This window comes from Telmatherina bonti, assembly GCF_933228915.1.
Source record: "Telmatherina bonti genome assembly, chromosome: 2".
Classification (NCBI taxonomy): domain Eukaryota; kingdom Metazoa; phylum Chordata; class Actinopteri; order Atheriniformes; family Telmatherinidae; genus Telmatherina; species Telmatherina bonti.
Window position 1 is genome coordinate 23,534,060 of NC_136620.1, and position 21,299 is coordinate 23,555,358.

The 21,299-nt window shown below is 38.6% G+C and overlaps 1 protein-coding gene across 1 annotated transcript in view; it reads left to right on the forward strand.

The window, feature by feature from the left end:
• fbln1 (fibulin 1) overlaps positions 1-14,981 on the forward strand; it is a 40,162-nt gene extending 25,181 nt beyond the window's left edge. The window contains exons 15-17 of the mRNA XM_079247182.1: positions 3,177-3,322; positions 5,843-5,983; positions 14,735-14,981. Coding sequence (XP_079103308.1) covers positions 3,177-3,322; positions 5,843-5,983; positions 14,735-14,874 — 427 coding nt within the window. The 3' untranslated portion in view covers positions 14,875-14,981. The remainder of the gene's footprint in view (positions 1-3,176; positions 3,323-5,842; positions 5,984-14,734) is intronic.
• The last annotated feature ends 6,318 nt before the right edge of the window (positions 14,982-21,299 follow it).

A 21,299-nucleotide genomic window follows, 5' to 3' on the forward strand; every position in this document is an offset into this window, starting at 1 on the left:
GACATTGCAGACCACGAATGGATCTAGATCTATCGAGGATGTTGGGGTATGATGTCATAAAGTTGCATGCAGGTAGCATACACCATGGCTACCTCTCACTCAGAGTTACATTTCCTAAAGGTTAGATTAAAGTTTTACCTCGTAAGATACCTGGCCCAGTTTTCAAAGATCTTTGTCACTGTCTATTGTGCTTGAAAATGTTAAACCTGCCAGTTCCAGGAATTTTCAGTGATTGTTCTGATGATCCTTTAGGGTGGGTCTTGAGATTTATGGTGCAACATGTCAAAATTCTGCATTCTGCTTCATACTAGTGTTATTGATTGATGTGAACAAGATAATTGGGTTTATTGCCAACATTTTGTTCTTGGAATTAATCCAACTTTTTATATGATGTTTTAAAACTGGAAAGTTTTTCAGAAGGTGTTCTCTTGTTTAAGAGCAAAAGTGTCATTGAGATGTGCTCTGTTATTTTTCTCAAGAGTTTTTCAATAGGTGTTCTCATATTCAACAATGCTGCACTATTCTGGCACTACAAATAAGTTAATGTAAAACTTTTTAAGTTATTTTTCAGATTTTAATAGAGTTCTTTCACTCTACTTTTAGACATGTCACAAAATGTGTATACAGACATAATTAAACACACTAAAGTTCCCTAAGAAAGGTTCAGAAAAGGTAAGATTGTAAGTCTGCTTTCGGAATAGTCTGATACAAGATGTAAAAAAAAAAAAATGTATCTTAAAATTTCTGTTGTGCTCGATGTATTTTTATCCATTGGATGAAAATTTAGTGCATTGGGTCATTGGGAGTTTTCTCTTTTGTGTGACCTTGCAGTATTTTTTTTGCTCTTCCTTGCAGTACTTTTGGTTCACTTGACAATCTGACTGGCAATATACAGCCCGCTAATTTGGTTTTTTGTTGTTGTTTTTTTTTTTTTCATGTTTCTGGTCAAAATGAATGCTAAGTTCTCTATGTCCCCCAGGGTTCAAATATGTGAGGAATTCTGAGGTAGATTTTTCTCTCTACCTTTTTATTGATTCATTTTGTTATTGCCTCAAAAAAATTGGAACATTTTATGTTTACTGTCTAAAACGTGAAATAAAATTGGGACATTTTATGTTTACTGTCTAAAACGTGAAATAAAATGTGTTCTATATGTGACAATCTCAGGCTGATTGATTTGTGGTACATTCAAAAATTCATGCTTTGCCTGCTTTTGCCTCCAAGACCATTTTGTGTAAGGTTTAATGTCAGAAAAACATTAAGAAAAATGTTTTGGTACCTTAGATTTTTCTTGCAATTATAGCCAGAAGAATTATATTGTTGTTGAAACTACAACTGTATACATTTTACTGTAACGTTTTGTCACTGTTATTTTACGCTGCTTTTCTGGCAACCACAGCTGCCATCATTTTATTGTTAAAGAAGAAAAACAAACTTTTGGTGCCATGTTATTTTTCCTCCATTGGTTATTTGGCAATTGTAGCTGCCGGCAATTTGGTGAAAAACAAAAAAAAAATGCTGCGTGGCGTTCTTAATTTTTACAGTCTTTTTTTGGTAACCACAGCTGCCAGCATTTTTTCGTAAAAGAAAATGTTGCATGCCATGTTTTATTTTTACGGTGGTTTTTCGGCAACTACAGCTGCCGGCATTTTGCCGTAAAAGAAGAAATTGTTGCATGCTGTTTTGCATTTTTACGGTGGTTTTTCGGCAACCACAGCTGCCAGCATTTTGTCGTAAAAGAAGAAAATGTTGCGTGCCGTCATTATTTTTACGGTGGTTTTTCGGCAACCACAGCTGCCGGCATTTTGCCGTAAAAGGAAAAAAGGTTGCATGACATTTTTTGTTTTTACGGTGATTTTTCGGCAACCACAGCTGCCGGCATTTTGCCGTTAAAACAACATTTTTTTTTTTTTTACAGTGTAGTGTCAATCTGCATGTAAAATAATGGGAGGGGTAGGGGGTTAGTTCACCTGGGGTCATTGCCATCTCATAAATTTGCTCTTCCTACACCAACAGTTTTCACCTCGTCCTCCAGAACTGTGCTTGAGTTTTTCTGCCGCTCAGCCCATAGTATTATAAACTACAAGAACATTTTGTGGGTTTGGCCTGAGCCAAAGCAAAACTTGGACCTGCCCACTAATAGCTAATTACAAGCCCCTACCCAGTGGTGGCTTGACTTTTTGTCAGGGGCTTCTCTTCTTGCTATCCATGAAAGGAGCCCTGCAACCCAAGCCGAGCCTGGGCTTTGAGTTGCAGCTGATAGGTCCCTTGAGGAGCACCAGAGATCCATGGCCCATGACTCACATGTGGCTATACGGCTGCCGTGCACATTAACTGGATTTATACATGGCAACATGGATGTTTTCATAACTCTATATGGACATGTATTGACTTGTGTTCTCTGCAAAGCTGAGCACAAGTTTAATGTACTGAATTTCATAATCAAAGGCTCTAATTTGTTTCAAAGGTTCTCTGTTGTTTGAAAGACAAACTTTTGATTTATGGACTTGTTAATGCTTAAATCAAAAACCTCTTTGAAAGTCTTTGCAGTAGACAGGAAGTGAAAAGTGATGCCCCAGGTGGTGTTAGCTTAAGGGAAGCAGCAGAGGCTTTCTGGTCTCTCCGACCTGTCACTGATTAGTCTGTGGAATAAACAAAGCCCTAAATAATAGGATAAGAACTGCCTGGGGGAGAAGCCTGGGAGTTGTCTAGTCATGTTACTCACAATTTAGGAGTCTTTTAGAATACTCACTTGCCACATAAATCCTCCTCAAGAGATTATCTTATGTGGAGCAGGGGATGCTCAACAAATCCAAATATTTTCCTGAGCAGGTTGTGGATCATTCTTTGTGAGTGTCGTAATTCATTTCCCACACAGCTTGAAATGGGACATCAGAAGAGCTTCAATAGCAGAGAGAGACCCTCTGCAAGCAATGAAAGTTGGTTTATTATTCTTCTCAACCACACAGAATTTGATTATTTTTTGTGTTAAGTGCTGTTTCCAGACCCCCTGTTTACTTGTTCAGACAGTGTTTGTTTTGCACCCATTGAACGGGTCCAACTGGGTCTTTGATTATGCAGTGGGTTGAACCCAAGGATGCCATTTTATTGGAAGACACGTGCGTTTTTCTTTTCTCTTTTTTTAAAAAATGTTTGTGTTTTACTTTCTCCTTTAGAATGGCAAGGCTTGAACGCTCTGACACCGTTCGCTGCATTAAATCCTGTCAGCCTAATGACATCGCCTGTGTTCTGGACCCAACACACTCTGTGTCGCACACCTTCATTTCCCTGCCCACCTTCAGAGAGTTCTCAAGGCCAGAGGGTAGGTAAAAGTCCCACTTTTGTTGGAATAATCATACAATGTATAGAAATGTAAGACAGGAGCAAGTACATATTTTTTATGAAAACTAAATAAACTAAGTAAACTAGAAACAAATCTGCTTTCTGAATGTATTACATTACTGAAAAATAGTAATATTAAACTTCCCACCATGCATGAAAGATTTTTAAAAAATCAACAAATGTATATAAGGGTTGAAAATCATGGGAAAAGAGTTTGAGATGCTGGGGCTCATCTGCTGAGAGTGATCGACTAGCATTAAAATAATCAAACTAACTGGGCAAATAAGTAGACTTTTGGAACAAACCTCAAATTTTAGATTTGAAATCCTAAACATAGCCTACATTGGGGATACAAATTTTTTAAATTTTTTAGCAGTGTTGTAAAAGAAAAACATTGTTAAATTGAGTACATGACAACTACACGGAGCCCAGCTATACAATCCAGTCAAGGTCTCAACACAACATGAGATAACCAGTTGAAAATCAATGTGGTTCTATCACAATATCACAGCAATGCACTGTTTTGTCCTGGCTGCTTCTGTTAGAATTATGTTAAAATAATAGGTGTCAAATAAGGCAAGAAGAGGTGATGCATCAACTTTTTATCATCATAACTCTGAGCGTCCAAGCATTTGTAGCTAGCCAAGTTACTGAAAACATAGGTCTCAGTACAAGCGAAATTAATCAAAATTAATCAAATTTGACCTAATCTTAATAATTTTTTGGTGTCTGAATAGGTGCAAACCAGTAGTTTTAAAATTTTGGCTTCCATTGAGAACGTATTTCTGCATTCAGTGTTAGCTACCTGAAATTAGCTAATACAGCTAAATAGCATGGTTTGCTAGTTTGACACATGTACTAAATTTATTCGTAAGAATTTAGGGTAAGGGAGAGAGTCACTTTTTAATTGCCTTAATATTGTTAATAGCGCATCATGGAGTATGGCAACACAATGTTATCCAAATGACAATACTGAAAGAACCAAACTTGTATCTATTTTTACAGAAAAATACGTAACAATTTTATAGTGACGGCTTTAAAAAAATCTGCATTTGCTACATTCACCTTCTCCATTTTTTTCATCAATAGAACTCCATCAAAACTGAAAATATTTACATTCTTGGTATGATTATGTTTACACTTTTTAATGTTGACAGTTGTCATTCTTGATAAGTAAAAATCCTACTGTGGACTGTGGACCCCACAGATTATTACTTATTGGTTGCAGCTCCCATCTGACGATGCCACATGACTTGACTCTAAACTACCGACCAAAATGTTAACTCATAATTTTTAATCCTTTTGTAGCTACAGACAAACATTCTCATTTCACAATTTTGCTGATTCAAAGTTGCTTCAAAAAATCTAGAGGTGACAAATGATGAAAAGGTATTATTTGCTGTTATTTCATAACATAGCACATGTTTCTATGGTAACCTCTGCATCTGCCTACTTAGACTTTAACCGTAAGCTATCCTGGCATATTTTGTTGTGTGACTATCCCATTGTAATGTATTAATCTAAATTTATAAGTACAGCGTAGCCTACTGAATGCCATTACTTTAGGTTTAAGGATTTGTTTTTTAAACATTAAATGCAACTAACAGTAATTGAACTACTAATAACTGTAAAAATGTGCCCTCTGTGATATTGACAGTGATGTTGATGGTTTATGCAGAAAGTCAAGTAATTTCAAGATCACTCTACTGCTCAACATTGTACAACACTCTTTAACTCTTGGTTTAAATTAAAAAACAGCTTTAAAAAAAAAAAAAAAGACTGAATTACTTATTCTCAGAACATAAAGGTAACATGTTGATATTTGTTGCAGAATTATGCAAAACATTGCATAAACCATAGCTATAATATACAGAAACCAAAATTCTTTACACTTTAGAAAACATCAACACAAATACATGGTTGCACACCCCTTACATGTCCTTTTTGCATGCCATGATAAGCCACAAAAACCCTTAAAACTTGGGAAACAGTAGGCTTGTCTATGCTTTTCCCTCCATTTTGCTTAAATGAATCTCCCTTAATGTTGGGGTTCCCCTCCACTGCTGTTCCCTGTAGTTATTGGAATCCATGACTACCTCTGAGAGAGAGACTTGGCGGGTCCTCACCAGAGTGCAAGTGCCATGCTGGTTGAATATAAGTAACCACAGTAATCATTTGCAGGCAGTGACAGCTGACAAGCATCTATTGGCCAGCATGCACCGCATGTTTCAGACACACTCATGCTCAACGTCACAGGGATTTAGGCTCTTGTCATTTCTCATAAGCCCTAGGTTGGGGTGTAAAAGATTCAAGGCCTTTAGCTGAACAGCACTGCTGAAATGCCTCAACCTTTCTACAACCCTCTCAGCTTACAATAAACACAAACTCTTCCATCTCCTGTTTTATTGTCTTGTACAAACTTGGCAGTGGTTCCTGTGTCATTTGAGTATTTGACACTGAAAGATTTATTTTGGTGCGTTTTATTGTTATATTCCAACAGAGATTGTTTTCCTGAGAACAACTGTGCCAGCTTATGGGTCCTACCAGTTGGGCAGTTACGATGTCAAGTTTGACATCCTGGAGGGCAACATTGACAATGCCTTTGACATCATCAAGCGAGTAGAGAACGGAGTGTACGTTGGTAAGTACTTTTTGACATTGAAAGCTTTGTTAGGCAACACATATCAGCCTATCACCTCGGTGACTAGAATTTCTAATATTAGTTTTTGAAAATCATACATTTTTCTTTTTAGAAATAAATATTTATGTATACATTTGTACTTTGAACAGGGACAAAATGCACAGAAATATCCCCGAAGGAATTTCTGGGCTCTTGACATAAGTGCATCTGACACAGCCTGTTATGGTCTTGGCAGCATGGTGACTTCATGTAGCTGTCATCATCTTCAAGGGGGCTCTTGTGTGTCTGTCTTGGAAGATCTGTCCTCTCAGTGGCTCTGTGAGACAGACGAAGGCCTGTTTCTGTCTCAGCAAATATTTGGCATCAATTTTCACAGTGCTGTGGTTAAACAAAATATCATTTAACTCACTTATCCATGGCTACGCTTATTCCCAAGATCATTACTTTCCACAATAAGTTAAGGCCTGAATGTACAGGATTGGAGAATATCAAGCTAAGCTTGTGTTTGCATATGCATATGCATGAGTAACTCTGGTTGACAGACAGTTCATCATAACTACTTGTTTCGTGACTACCACCATGCAAAAGTAGCTGTGCATTGCTTCAAGTAGCAGCAAATACCATCTCCAGAGGTGTGTAACAACAACGTGTCTGGGTGGATGCTATTCCTATTTTTCAGCATGCTGGAGAGTTTGAAGAAGCCTTAAACCCTGGAGGATGAGGGTGCATTCAGCCTAACGATGACACATAGTTGGGTCTGTAAAAGTGTTTTTGTTTTGGTTGCGTGCTGAAATGCAGTGGAAGGACAGTGTCTTCTTCTTCTTTTAATGATGGATGAAGGGATGGCTTGTCAGTATGCACATCTGTCTTTACAAAATAAGAGGGAGGGAAGAGAAAAGGTTATGTATCTGTCACTGGTTAATGCTGGATTGTGGGAGCACACAAGTGTTCCTCTTCTGTACAGTTGCAGAAACAGATGTGTGCTTATCAAACACACCCAAATGTATGCAACGATGTGGGAGAAGGTTTATCAGCCGTAATAATTTAAATAAATCACTTTTAAAGTTATCATAATTATAAAGTGCCTTCACATTATGGTGTGTTTTTCTTGGAAAGCACAATGGTGTAATTCAACTCATTTAGTGATATATCATCACCTGTATGGGTCTGTGTGCATGTGTACTAAAAGGATTTAGATTAAATTGCCAGTTAATAGCAGCTCTCCTTTGCAGGGGCATTGAGTGTATGTATATGTGTGTACGTATGTGTGTATGTGTGTGTGCAAAGGAAGGAGAGAAAATCAAACACCAGAGAAAGACAAAGTGCAAGACTGTAAGTCAATGAGAGAAAGGGGGAGAAATTATGTGCAGAAGTAATCCTGGGCGCTGCGCTTCATGTGGTTGAATGTATTGTTCCATTTCCCCACGCTGGGCCTCAGTGTCTCGCCAAGCATTAGAGCACTTAAACTGACGACCACATCAAAGAGGCTGTTTGTGAGGAGCCACTTCTCTCCCAAAACCTACTGGATGCTTTTTGGATGCAACTTTTGTATATTAGTACCAGTTGCCCATCACATACCCTGATTGAGGCCTTGTGCACAGGAACTTTTGGTCACTGACTACTCACTGTGAAGTGTGGCGTCCATGGTGCGATGAAGGCCGCCTTGCTTTTATTTAGTGGGTTGTGCTGTTGGTGCTTTGGCCCACCAATGCTGCTGTTGCGTAACCATTGTATGAGGCTTGCTGACGTGTCACACGAGGAAGCTTAGTTTCCAGTATCTCCAGTGTCTCCAACAGCGGTCTTTCAGCTTGGTGGGTTGTGAAGAGCAGCAGACATTGAGGCTCCAGTAATGAACAAGTGTGTGAACTGAAACTACTTTTAGTCATTATTTTTGGCCAAGTTTTTGTTATTGAAAGTGACAAAACAGGCAACTGCCAGTCCTCAGAATACATTGCAAACTTTAGAAAGTGATTCTTTAAAGGTTTAATTGGCTAATGCTCTTTTCCGTTCTGCTCTCTCGCTCTTGGCTGCACACACAAGCATGCAGCAAATGCATATATATGCACATGGACACACACACACGCACACACACACACACACACATACAGATGCAGGAATGGCTAACAGCACACCACATTGTAAATGCCACACCACTCTTTCCTAGTCTGTGGTCATCCATCTCAGGGTATTACCGACACTGTCACATCTGGATCACAACCTTGACAGCTTTATGCATCTGTGCAAAAAAGATCAAAATTGATCACATGCTTGCAGAATCCCTTGACATCCGGAGCAGTACAGCACCAACCACATAAAATCCTTTCAGGTAGACACATCCAATACAGAAGAGTCATCTTGATTATCTCAACAGTGATATTACTGGCATGAAAATGTAGAAATACAAACAATGACTCAATGTACTACCTATGCTAAAGGCAGCCATCCACTTTAAATAAGGGACAGGTTGAAAAGAGCCAGTAAAGGGATGACTGATTCTGGCAGTTAGTAGATAAATGGACGAGCCCTCCTCCTCACTGAGAGTCTGATAAAATGCCTGGGTTTTCCTTGTTTGATGATCATCCAGTGAAATGAATCATATGCTGATCTTGCTTAAGCATTTATTTAGTAGTTATTGACAGACTTTTTCTATTAGGTGGATTAGAACAAATATTCCTTCCTTTGCACTGTGAACATTTTTTATTTAACTGTAGGACATTTAGACACTCTTCTTATGTGGGATTTTACTTAAAACTCAACAGCTCCCTGACTGGGAAACCTTTCTGTAAATTCAATGTATAATATAATCCGTAGACTACTGTGGAATTTAACAGTCATCACATGTTTAGTCATCCCTTGGATGTGTCCAAATAACCTTTCATGAGTATTTATTTGTCATGGAAAGATTTTACTGTACCGTTAATCATTTCTCTCTCTTTTTTTTTTTTTTAATGGTAAAAGTAGATTTTATCATGTAATACTAATGTTTATGTCACTGGAAAATAGCAAATACCACAGTGTCCTCTCTTTATGATTCATAGCTATCCTTCAGAGAAGCTGCAAATTTAGGATGCCAGAGCTAAATTCCACTCATTTTTCAAAAGCAGGTGGAAATATGCCTTTGTGGTTAATATACTAGCCAGAAAATAAATAACTTCAACACTGGCAGTGGTGTACAGCTGGCAGCCAGATAGCTGCATAAAAGAAACGGAAGTGGACAGTTTGTCTCTGTACAGGTAGCCATCGACAGTGGCCAGTGGAATGTGAGCCTTCTGTGTGAGACATGACTCCTCTTGGCCCCGTGGAACTTGTGGTTCTGGGTTTGTGGCAGCCTTTGAGGCTCTGAGGAGAGGCATGGAGATAAGCAGCAACTTGCTCCTCTGGTTTGAGCAGCTGTCATTGGAATGGATCATGACAAGGCTGCGTTAAGCCCACCAGAGAGCGCCAAGCCCATGAGGAATATTTGTGATTTCTCCCTCTAATCAAAACAGGGTCCCCTCCACCCAACAGCCCTACAGACAAACACGCAAGGCTCCCCTCGGGTGGTCCACCACAATTTAATGTACCGATGAAGAGATAGTGATGCTGAGACATACCACGTGTGAACACAAAGTACATATTACTTGCAATAAAACTGTCTACATAATTCATCGTGATACACTTGTCCCCCTCGGTTTGGTTATCTGTATAATTTATGGTCATCATTATTCCATGCTTTTTAAACTCTTATTTCTAAGGAGGTCTAGTTTCCCTAAGTTAACTGTGAAATTCCAGAATCGATAGCAAAGTTACACAAATGTTCATCCTTAAGCCTCATGCCTTATTCCAGTCAAGTATAATTAAGAGTCCTGATTTAGAATACAAACAAAGCAGTTTTTCATCTCGTATTAGTCTGCATTCTAGTCTATTTTATGCCCCTTAGTTATGGCTTTGAAAGGTTACTTGTAATGCAGTGCAAAGGTTGCGGTAAAGATAATGGTGCATGTTATGTCATCTTTGCTGCTGTGGCCCACAAGTGCTAAAACAGAAAGTCTGAGAAAAGAACAGACCCATGTCCCTGAGGCTACTTTTCAATGATGTCACTACCGAGCGAGTGACAGCGTCCAACAATGAACCACGGGCCATTTGAGAGATCAGTGACGATGACTCACTGTTAATTGACCTTAAAATATCAAGCCACAGTTGCCGGTCTTACCGAGCCGGGCTGCGCACAGATCCCACCGCCTCTCTGGATGGTCAGAGTTGTGTTTGCATAGCCTGACCTGACTGGCCATCAGTGATCCAGGGAGAAGGTTGCAAACACAAGATCCAGTCCCTGAGGAGCCTGTGCACTGTTTGTACACAGTTGGTCATGTAATGCCAGACAGTTGGAAAGGATTATATGTCAGCCACAATGACTGGTTATCAAAACCGAATAATTTTTTTCTTCTTCTTCTACAGTTGGCGTAACAAGCGAGGTGGTTAGGAATTTTTTGACTTTCCCCCCAACTTTTCATATGAGTGACCAATAAAAGATGTTTTTGTGAGCACCAGTAAAAGATACAGAACATATAATTTTAATGATGTTGAGGAAGACCATCCAGCAGGTCCTTTGCATACTGAAAGTTTGTACAGCACCTGGATTGTCTCAATGGTTTTACCACAATGAGGATGGCAGTGCATACTTTTAATTTTTCATTGGTGTTAAACCTGCTCATTTTAGATTTAGTCATTGCTGAGTTGTAGAAGCCAGAAAAACCTGAAATTGAACTGTTTACATGTAAGCCTTCAATACCCAAAGACCTTGTGGCCATGAAGGATGACAAATGCCTACTGGCATTTGCTTTACTTTATGTGGGAGTGTCTTTATTATTTGCCTGCATTTATTCAGGGTTATTTTCTAGCTAAGGGGTTTCTTCATGATATTGCAGAATGTATTGGCACATGGACAGATTGTACAGCTGTCTGATGGTGGTTGTTTGAGCCAGTGGGGTCACCTTTGCACGATGTAGAAACTGGAAAGAGACCACAAACTTTCTTGGGGCTACAACTGGAAGTTCTGCTCAGCCTCGCCAGGCCTGCAATGACTATGCAACCAAGTCAGAGGGCAAATAATCAGCCGTGGGGTTTTGAAAACCTCTAAATGTTTATTTATATGAATTTCAGGTGGGATGCTAGCCAATCAGAGCCAACCTGTTCTGCGGTTGTTGGCCTCTGGCTTATAACTTGGATGAAATGTTAAAGATGAGTATGCGGTTGTGGTTTCACTACAGGTTCACTGTGAGTATGTTGAGGCACAGCTGTTGGCTGATGCTTTCCCCTCATTGAGGACAGCACTTTGCTTTTGATGGGAAGCTTACGGAAACACAGTCATAATGTAAAGACTTTACAGAGGCTTCTGAGGGGGTCACACAAATTTACTTTTACTCTGTGTAGAATTGGACACATAAACCCATGTAGTGCTGTGGCCACCTTTTTGTTGTCCTTGAGGCTGTGCATAAATTTAACAAATGAGGCATCGTTTTTTGTTTTTACACTTCCATGAAAGGCTACAGAGAATGTGATCCCTTGACAAGAGTTAAACTGTTATCACTCTTAGCAGTATATAGAGTTAAAAAATCTGAGCAAAAAAAAAAAAAACTGAACTGTGTTTCATGGTTAAAAAGTTTTTAATTTTCCATTACAAGCTCAAAAGGAAATTTGGAGCAGTTATAGGGCACGAAAACAGACTTTCTGTTCTGTGAGAATGCTTATTACTCTAATTAGACCACAAAACAAATTTACAAAACACTAATAGGCCTCAGACACATTCCCCCTCTTTGGTTTCTCTTGCTATATTTGAGAGCTGATGTGATGTGTGTCTGTTTTATAGGGTTTAGTTATGTGGTAAGGTTGTTTAGCTTCTTTTCGTTGAAACAGTCCACAGGGGTTTTAGGGGAAAACTCAGTTGACCCTGATTAAAAAGTGTTTTGTCCTCATTAGATGTAAGGCACACTTGTTGTTAGCAGCAATTAAAAAGAAGCATTTGAACTGAATCAAATAAAATACAAACAAATAAACTCTTGGAAGTCACTAAGTTTGCAGTGATCAACTCACAGCTGCATAAAATCTCAACTGGTTTCTATCCGACAGTTTTCTAATTTAAAATTCGTTCTCTTCCATGTAAGTTATTCCCTCAATGTCACAACTGTTATGTTAAAGCAAAATTTTTGTTTTTTTTTTCTGATGGCATTGAAGGTTGGAAACAATAAAAGTCACTAAAATAAAAAAGTAAAACTATAAAATCCGAGCCTCAAGACCCTCCGTCTGGTGTCACCATGCAACAGAGTCCCAAACACCAAAACAAGGGGGCGACCCTGGTAAAAGAGGGCCCCATGTCTCACTTGTCCAAGGGCTTATCTTCAGAATCTGTTGAAATCTCCCGTTTGCCCACAGATCAAACTCACAGAAAGGGCGAAAAAGCAAAATAAAGTGACAGAGAGAAGAAAGACAGCAGTTCCTTAAGCTTGTCCCTCCCGGAGTTAAGGATGGATTGCTGCAGGAATGCCTCCATAGCTGTATCGCGTGACTACAACTGCTCCCCTCCATCAAACACATGGGACTCATTTACCCTTGTGGGCCACAGTGACGGTGCCACAAACACCAGGCCCCCTCGGGAAGGAAAGAGAGGAGAAAAAAAAGCAGAATGAGTGGGTGGGAGATCTGCCATCAAACAATGCCAGTGTCCCAAAGGACTCAGTGGATGCTTAAAATGAATCATCATTTCCCCTGTTGAATGACAACCAAATGTGTTTTACTTCTTTGTCAGAAGTACCACAGAGAGGAGCCTCATAATTCAGATTAATCGAGGGAGTGATCCTTCATCAGTTTTTATCCAACTTGAGTCGAACTATTGAGTCATCCTACTTATAGCCTGAGCACAACTGAATCATTTGAGAACAAAAGAAACACAAGCAAACAGGGAATAGAAAGAGTTTTGTCAAAAGTGAAATCGAACGTATAGTAGTGCAGACTGACTAAACTCTGGTGATATCTGTTCAAACAGGCCAGAGCTGAAATGTCACCATCCCTCTGAACAGAAAGGTCTGCTGACAGCCTGTGTAAACACTACTCCCTCCTCTTGAAATCGCATGTTCTCTTAAAAAGAGCATCCAGTGGATTCCACTGGAATGCAGTCAGGCTCTGTTGTCGTATGTTTATTCCTCCATCTGTTTTACCATGACTTTAATGTGTTTCTGATTCATGAGCTTTGACATGAACAGTTTCTTAAGCTTTTTAGCAACACTTTATTTGAACGCTCATCTAACTTGGCTCAACTAATTGTTTTAACTTCATCATATTACTTCTTCCATTAAATGAACACAAGAGAGGAATTAATCTTCTGAGCCACATTTATCTAACTCTGTTTAAATAACTTTTAGTATGCTCTAATTTATGGTTCATCATGTGCGGCACTCTTACTCTCTGGTTTTTGATGTTTGTGTTGGTGCTGCAATACCTATACGTCTTCTCAAACACATCATACATTGTCTTTGCTGTTCAGTACTACACACGACCACTACAAGCTGAGTGCTGAGGGAGTAATTGGTTAACGCTACGTTGTGTCTTCTTTCACATATGACGGCAGGCGGAAGAAAAAGAAGTTCCAGCCAACTGCGTAGAATTAATACAAAATATTAGAGTTACTTTCAACTATATTCCAGTGCTTAACAACCCTAAATATTTACCCCAAATGAATAAAATATGGATATTTTAACATGAAAATCAATTCTAGAACATAAAAAGCTGGTATATATTTTCAACCCATATGCATCTTTCTAAAACAATGACATGGTTCTTTCTACCACCCGTCCCTCAACCTGAAGACATAAAACCTGCAAACAGCTACAACAATGGTGGGCTTCAGTATTGCATTCATGTTGTAGAAAGTGCTGATCATGATTTTTAGCTTGATTCTCCATCATCTTTTCATTTTTGCTTACACCGCAAGAGAGTGTGCCATGCTCCATTTCTTACTCTATGTTTTTTGTATATTTCTATAGTGGTTTATAGCACCTATAACATGCCTAGAATATATATGCTTTCAGTGATTTGTATGGACACACACATTTCTTTACAGAAAACCTTTTAAAATAATCTCTTTGTATGGACGTAGTCTAAGAAAAGCCACTGTAATCCATGATCTCTTGATGGAGAAGGTTGAGTGACATCATAAGGCCTTACTATGCAAAATAGTGCAAAGGTCACTGATAGTAAAGATGGGATCAAGAGAACAGTGTTATGTTTGAAAAATCTGTTAATCTTCAAAATCCTTCAATTTCTGCATAAAATGGGTGTTTATGTATAAATGACTGGTTATAGACCAACTATTTTACTGGACTTTTACCATGCTGATGGAGTGTTTTTCTTGCAGTATCATCTGCTACTGGAGTACAGAAGGGCTTCAGAGATAATGTGCTTTGGTGACTGGTCATAAATTTACTGATTCTACAGTTTAGCTTGGTTTGGTATGCATCATTAAGGTCCCAGTAATCTTAGTTTTTCCAGTGGTGTATAACATGTAGGAACTTTGAAGGGAAACTGAGTAAATTCAATGTTCATTTATCACACTCCACCCAAACTTTGGTATTTTTAACACCAATTGGTTAAAGATAAACTACTGTCAAATTTTGAGTAATTTTACTGTCCCTGATGCAATTCTTTTTCACATTTTTCACGTGACACATAACAGACTGAGACAGTGTCTAAGTATCAATTAATCTTTGTCTCCCGCAGGTGTTGTTCGCCAAGTAAAGCCTTTGATTGGTCCAACGGCAACAGTGCTGAAACTGTCCATGCGTAACCTGACAGCTCAGGTCGAGTCCGGCCAGAACATCATCAATGTTCACGTCTTTGTGTCTGAGTTTTGGTTCTAAGAGGCTGATGCCAGATTTGACCCCACATATTAAGACATCTATTGTGAACGCTGTACACATTTTTTTTTTTATGTCACCGCATATCATTTTCAAGGTTTCAAAGATATATTGTGACAACGTGATCACTCAACTATTTCTGAGATTAAAGGCTATTATCTGCTTCTGCTGAGAGCTGAACACTTTGTTTTGAAGACACATTCAGGTTGAAGTGCACAAATATGAAGGAATGATATCACAACATTGTAGGTCAGATTGTTTTGGTCATTCAGACCTCTTTTAGTGGAAGTGCATGCATGCAGAGAAGTTAATATTGAATATAATTAATAAATTAAACAATATTCCTTTCATGAAATTGTAAGCCTTTGTTCTTGTCATGTTTGCTGTTCTTTTCTAAATGTGTGCATTCTGTGTATTTGAGCATTTCTATTTCTATGGAATAAACACTATTTTAGTTACAGTACTTGTCTTTTGTATTTTATTTCAGTACTATTTGGTGATTAATATTCTAAAGTGTTCTTTTGCTAATTTGGCTTGATTTTGACTGTTTCTTTTCACTTTTAAAACATATATGTGACATAACATAATAATGGTGCTCTACTTTATCAACCTATTTTAGTAGGATGATTGAAAAACTTTATCAGATAGTTTTACTTTCCAATGATGTGATTTTTTATGTATTTTTTGTGTGATTTTGTTTTATAATTACATCTGTAAATATGTTTGTCTTTTTGACAGTTGCATGAAGGTGGACCTCAAAGAAAATAGATGGAAAACCACAGCTTTAAAGGTACAGTCTATAACTAATATGCCTTTTTATTAGCAAAAATCAAATATTGCTTTCATACATATATATTTTACTGAAGTCTAATCACAATCACTTTCAAATGAAAGTGTTCGTGTAGCTTAAAATAAGTTACTCTTAAATATATAGTTGGGGGCGCACCCAACAGAAGGCTACCATGTTGAATCACCATCTTTGAATAGGGTAGCAGAAATGGGACAAACTCGTGAGCCTTACGCATATTAGCTGTGACAAAGGAAGATGACTGTAGATCATTCAACCTGCCATTTTTGAATTAAAATAGAGGACTATCCATACTCTTTGAAAAAATAGTAACAAAAAGAAAGAAAAAGAAAAAGAATTAATAACTTGGAGAAAATGAGAGTCTACATTGGTATACCATTTACCACATGGAGTCAATTCAGGAGGGAGAGGGACTTCAAAACTGACACAGATATTGCAGCTTTCTGACAGCCAGGTAAGTAAATACTTTCTTTATTTTGCCATTATGGTAGATATCAGGCAAGTTGTTCCACAACTACTTTATCCTCCTGTTTGAGTTGGATAATTTACTGTTACTTGCTATATAAAATGGCAGAGACAACTAATTTGTTAGTTAACCTATAGTGGAAAAGCTCTGTTGCAACAATTGCGGTGTTCAGTGACTCTTCACTGAAGTCACCAGCAGGGGATCATGCACTTCTTTCTGTCATAGTTTTTCAATATTTCATAATTTATTTCAGCTGATTGTCAAGGGGTGTGAGGGTTGATGTCCTCCCACTACAATGGCATTAGCTATCAGCAGTAGTGTGGTACCAAAAACATGAAGGTCATGCTTGTAAAGTTTGTTACATACTCCACGAGAAGCTAGAACTGAGTTCTTGCTCTCAAGGCTGCGAGAACAAGAATGAAACTATTTTTCGTCAGGTCCATACATACTCCACGAGAAGCACGTCTGCAGCGGGGAGGGATCACTGCGGGGGGAGATGTCTGCTTTTATGTGCAATGAACCCGGTTGTTACCTCTGCCAAGGAGGTTATGTTTTTCCCGGCGTCTTTATGCTTAAGATAACTCAAAAGGTTACGGATGGATTTTTATAAAGATTTCAAGAGTTGTTGGAAATGTGCAAAGAACTGATTAAATTTTGGTGGTGATCTGGATCACAGTTTGGATCTTGGAATTTTTAAAAAGGATTCTTTAACATTGTGCTTGGCGGAGGTTTATTTAACGAGCAACTTCGTCCGCGGCAGGGCGGGTTGTTCATGTGGCTGGGTCCGAGTGTTTTGTTCGTACTTTCTCTCCACCTCGATCAGCTGTTTTATCAAACCAATCCGTTTTACCTGCAACAGCAAAAACGCGGAAGCAGCAACTCCGCTTCATGCTTTTTCCGTGTTAGTGACACCCACCTCAAATGTCCAACCAATCACACGATACTTCTCGGAGCCCCCCAAGAAAAAAGTTCTGCCAGCCCGATGTGTCTTCAAACGCGTCGGTGAGAACAAAATGACGTCTTTTTTTTCTCCGAGCCTCGAGAACAAGAAAAAAGTTTCTCTTGGAGTAACAAGCTTAACTTATTGGCATCAATAAGAAAACAGAATTATGTATTGTTCTGTACCTCATTACCTGATGGGACACTCCCAAGTTGTGCAAGATATTGACATTTTCACATTTGTGTCTCTTTGGCACTTTAGTAGTGGTTAAATAGCACAGTGCCATGGAGCACTACTTGTTAGTATTTCATTAGTATTCCGCAAGATGGGAGTAATTGTCACACACTGGGGCTTTAAGGCATGGCCAGAGATACTAAGACGTTGTAATGAAATGATTAAGTTGAGGTTACATGTTATATGTCATCTAAAATAAATATCACAGTTCAGAAGATGTGTGATAGAAAGGAAAATAGTTCATGTCACCAACAGATATGCTGGCTCCACTGCTCTTTTCTCTAAAAAGTAATTTCTCAGAAACGGATTTTCCTAAAAACTCTACAGGAGTAGAGCTAGCCAGTATGGCCGTACCTTACTGGCTAACTATAGGGTTAGCTAATAGCGTGCTGCCATCTCAAGTAATGAGAGCAATCAGTTTGTTGCAAGTTTTTATACATAAAAACAAATTTAAAGTTTTAGTACACTCATTAGTTCTGAAGTTATGAGTCTTAATCTTGATTCACTTCTCCAAAGAGAGCAACAACTGTCAGGAAAAGTGAGTTAATGCGTTGACTAATATGCTAGTTTTCAGAATGCCACTGAAAAGGTGTTCATTTTGTTTTGTTTGTTTCTTTGTTTTATCTGGCACACATTTTGTACAATTTTATTGCATAGTGTAATTTTTTAAAAAAAAGGCTGATGCAATACTCTGACTGCAGTAGTCAAGGGAAACTTGATTTTGATAGTTAAGAGATGTCAATATTAGTGAACAAACAAAGACATATGGATAGGGCTACCGCAGTTTACTTTTGTTCATAGCAATCGGTGGAATGTCAGTTTCCAAGGTTACATTAAGAAAATTTAGTTTGTTTTTGCACCCAGTGATATCTTGGTTGAACAGCTTGCCCTGTGAATGCCCTCAAGTGAGTTGGAAGCACAGTCTCTACTGTTTTGTGTAGCTATACATGGAAATGCCTATGACAGTCGGGGGAGATGAGGGTTAAGGTTTTCAATAAATACTGCTTGGTTCGCAAAGAATACAGAGGAAAACAAGGTGGTAAAAAAGAATCAACACTGGATTTATTCTTATTGCATTTGTTGGTGAACCAATACTTCTGTTTCCATCAAACATAATCAGGAACATGAGAAAAAGAGGGAGCTGGGAACATTTTAGTATTAGCCGCACCATGAGACTGCAATCATCACTGTGACCAGGCATGGCCAAGGCTTCTCAACACTTCAAAGACAATAGAGGAGGGGATGCATACATCAAGATCTCAAGTCGTCTGCTCTGATGGATTTTTAAGGCTCTACTGAAGAAGGGATATCCTCCTCAGAGGAAATAGAGGCCAGCGGGTTAACCTTGTGGTTGACATGAAAAGAGGGAAGAAATGCAGTGTATCTGTGTGCACATGCAATTGTGTGTGAGCTTGTGTGTATTAATTCAACAATCCTAAAACCAAAATGTCACCAAACATTCAATACATGTTTTTTTTGTGCTGTTTGTGTGTATTTTTGTGAAGATGTAGTCTTGGGAAATCCATTCATTGTGGTCAACCTTTAGCTTGCAAGAAGAAATGTAACTGAAGTGTAATAATTTTGTGGAGTGTTGTTGACTGTAACAGAACTAGAGTATTTTTCCTTGGTGTATAAATTACGAAGTAAAAGCGTTGTCTGTACAAGTGAGTATTTTTACTAGGTGTTAATCATAACTGAAGAAATGCATTCAAATTATGATTGAAAACAAAAAATATCTAAATTAAGCATTTGGCTTATCTATAGTGACTATATAAGCAAAAAGAACAGAAAACACAATAAGGGATGTTATAGCTGAACATGAGCACCTAAAAGTAGTATAGTCAGACTGTGTGGGAGACATTACTCAGAAAAGGCCTGGCTGTTTCTGAAGTTCCACAGTGAGAAAGACTGGGGCAGCAGTCCCTGTGCAAACCACATACATGTGTGGGGACAAATGAGCAAATATCTTCTGCCAGATTCTTTATTCGAAGCCAAAAGGAGCTGCTTGCAGTGTAGACCACTGTTATGACTAAACCAAGTGGGCTTGATGAGTCGACGTAATGGCAAGGGAGCCGACCGGTGTGTTTATGCTCTGTTTGTTTGTGTACTCTACTGTGGCACAATAGTGGTCAGACCCCTCAATACAAGTGGTCACAGTGGTGTCTGGCCCAGAGGAGAGAGAGTATGGGGCTGAAGGTAATCTAGCCCAGGGGCTGGTGAGGCTGAGCCCAGACGGAGACCAGAGGACCTCAGGAGGCACGTGCTCGGCTGACTCCTGGTCTCCCACTCCCATTTTTTCCTGGCGTCGTACTCCGGTTCCCACCGCAACACATGTTATAGGATATAAGTGAGTTCTGTTAATACATTTGAGGATATTTTTTTTTCCTTTCTATTTTTCAAGCCACTGTTCCACATAGCCATAAACACAAAATATGTTTCTGTTAGATGGGCACCACCAGCTTACTATGGCTTTTTTATGCTTCTTACAGATTGGAGAGCATTTCATGGTCACAAAGAAAAGGGTTCACTTATACACTTGAAACTTGAGGCGATAGATTAAGACTTAATACTTAGATATTGTTAGATCTGTAAATTTTATTAACCTGAATAAACTTAAATGAATGTCGTTAGCTGTCTCTAGTGATAAGTGTTTTAAAATGTGTCACATGAATTTGCTAAGTGATGTTTCTGAGAAGTCCAATAGATGGCAGACATATACAGCGCAACGGTGTGCATCCAGAGCATTTTAACAATGATCCCTGAACAACTGTCTCCACTAAATATTACATGGGCAATAACAGGCAACTAAGAAACAAATATTTTTTTACCTCTCAGAAAAAAAATATCCTTCATCAAGGCAGCTTACTGTTCAGTCAAACTTTGCAATAAAAAGTTAACCCGCTAAGATTTATGTCCATAATTTTTTAAAGCATTCTGCAGGAACTTGATTCTGACTTCATCCTAACAAAGTTTGGATTGCACAAAAAAAAAAAAAAAAAAGAAAAAGGAAGGAAAAAGGATCCTGATTTGACTGTAACGGAAATAGTCAGCTGGGACCTTCACCCAAAATAGCATCATAAATGTTTGACTTCACAACAGCATATTTCATTACACATTCTATAGAGTCTTTGTGATATGGGTCTCCTATAATTGCCTCCCCTTAAATCAATTACATCTTTTGAAGTTTACTAAGATAGACAGTCTACCAATAATAAGTAGGCTCCACCTTAACCCCAAGAAAAATACAAAGCACACAAGTGTGCCCTTCCATAACTTACTGATTTTAAATGCAACCATTTACAACCACTACTGAACTGTAGCTGTTGCCAGAGTACACTGTGGATCAATCACATCAGGGAATATAACACGAAGCTAAACTCATGAAAATTCAGTCTGCAGTCTCTCTGTTGTTACAAGCAGCTCAGAACACCCTGTGACGTTCATGGTGCTTAAACGGATGAACATGGTGGGGAGAAAAGGGAAAAAAAAATTCTACCACATATAACCATGGTGTGATGGTCACCCAAAATAGCATTGACCTTATAGACATCTTCTCTCATGAATTAGGTGACGTTAATGTGGCATTTTGTTCTTCAAAGTTCTTCAGCAAAGCTGATTTTCTTAGAACAAGAGGCCTAAGACTTTTCAAAAAGTAAATATTCATGTTTTGCCATGACGGGCTTGTACTATATAATTATGGAACAATAACACTGTAACAGTTGTGAGGATTGGCCCTCTATGATTTTAACAGCATAATCTACCAATGACCATGATCTCAAAGGGAGTTTGCAAAAGTTTCACTGAAATAAGTGACCTTCTGCCCTGCGGAGTTTTAGGTTTTATTGTAAGTGAAAATGAGCTGAGAGTTTGCTGTCTCTGCCAATGTGCTGTTTTCTCTGTGGCTAAGCATATATACCCATCTATCCCCCTTCGTGGACCCAATGCACCATTTGAGATGCCTGTGGGTCTAAGAGTAGTGA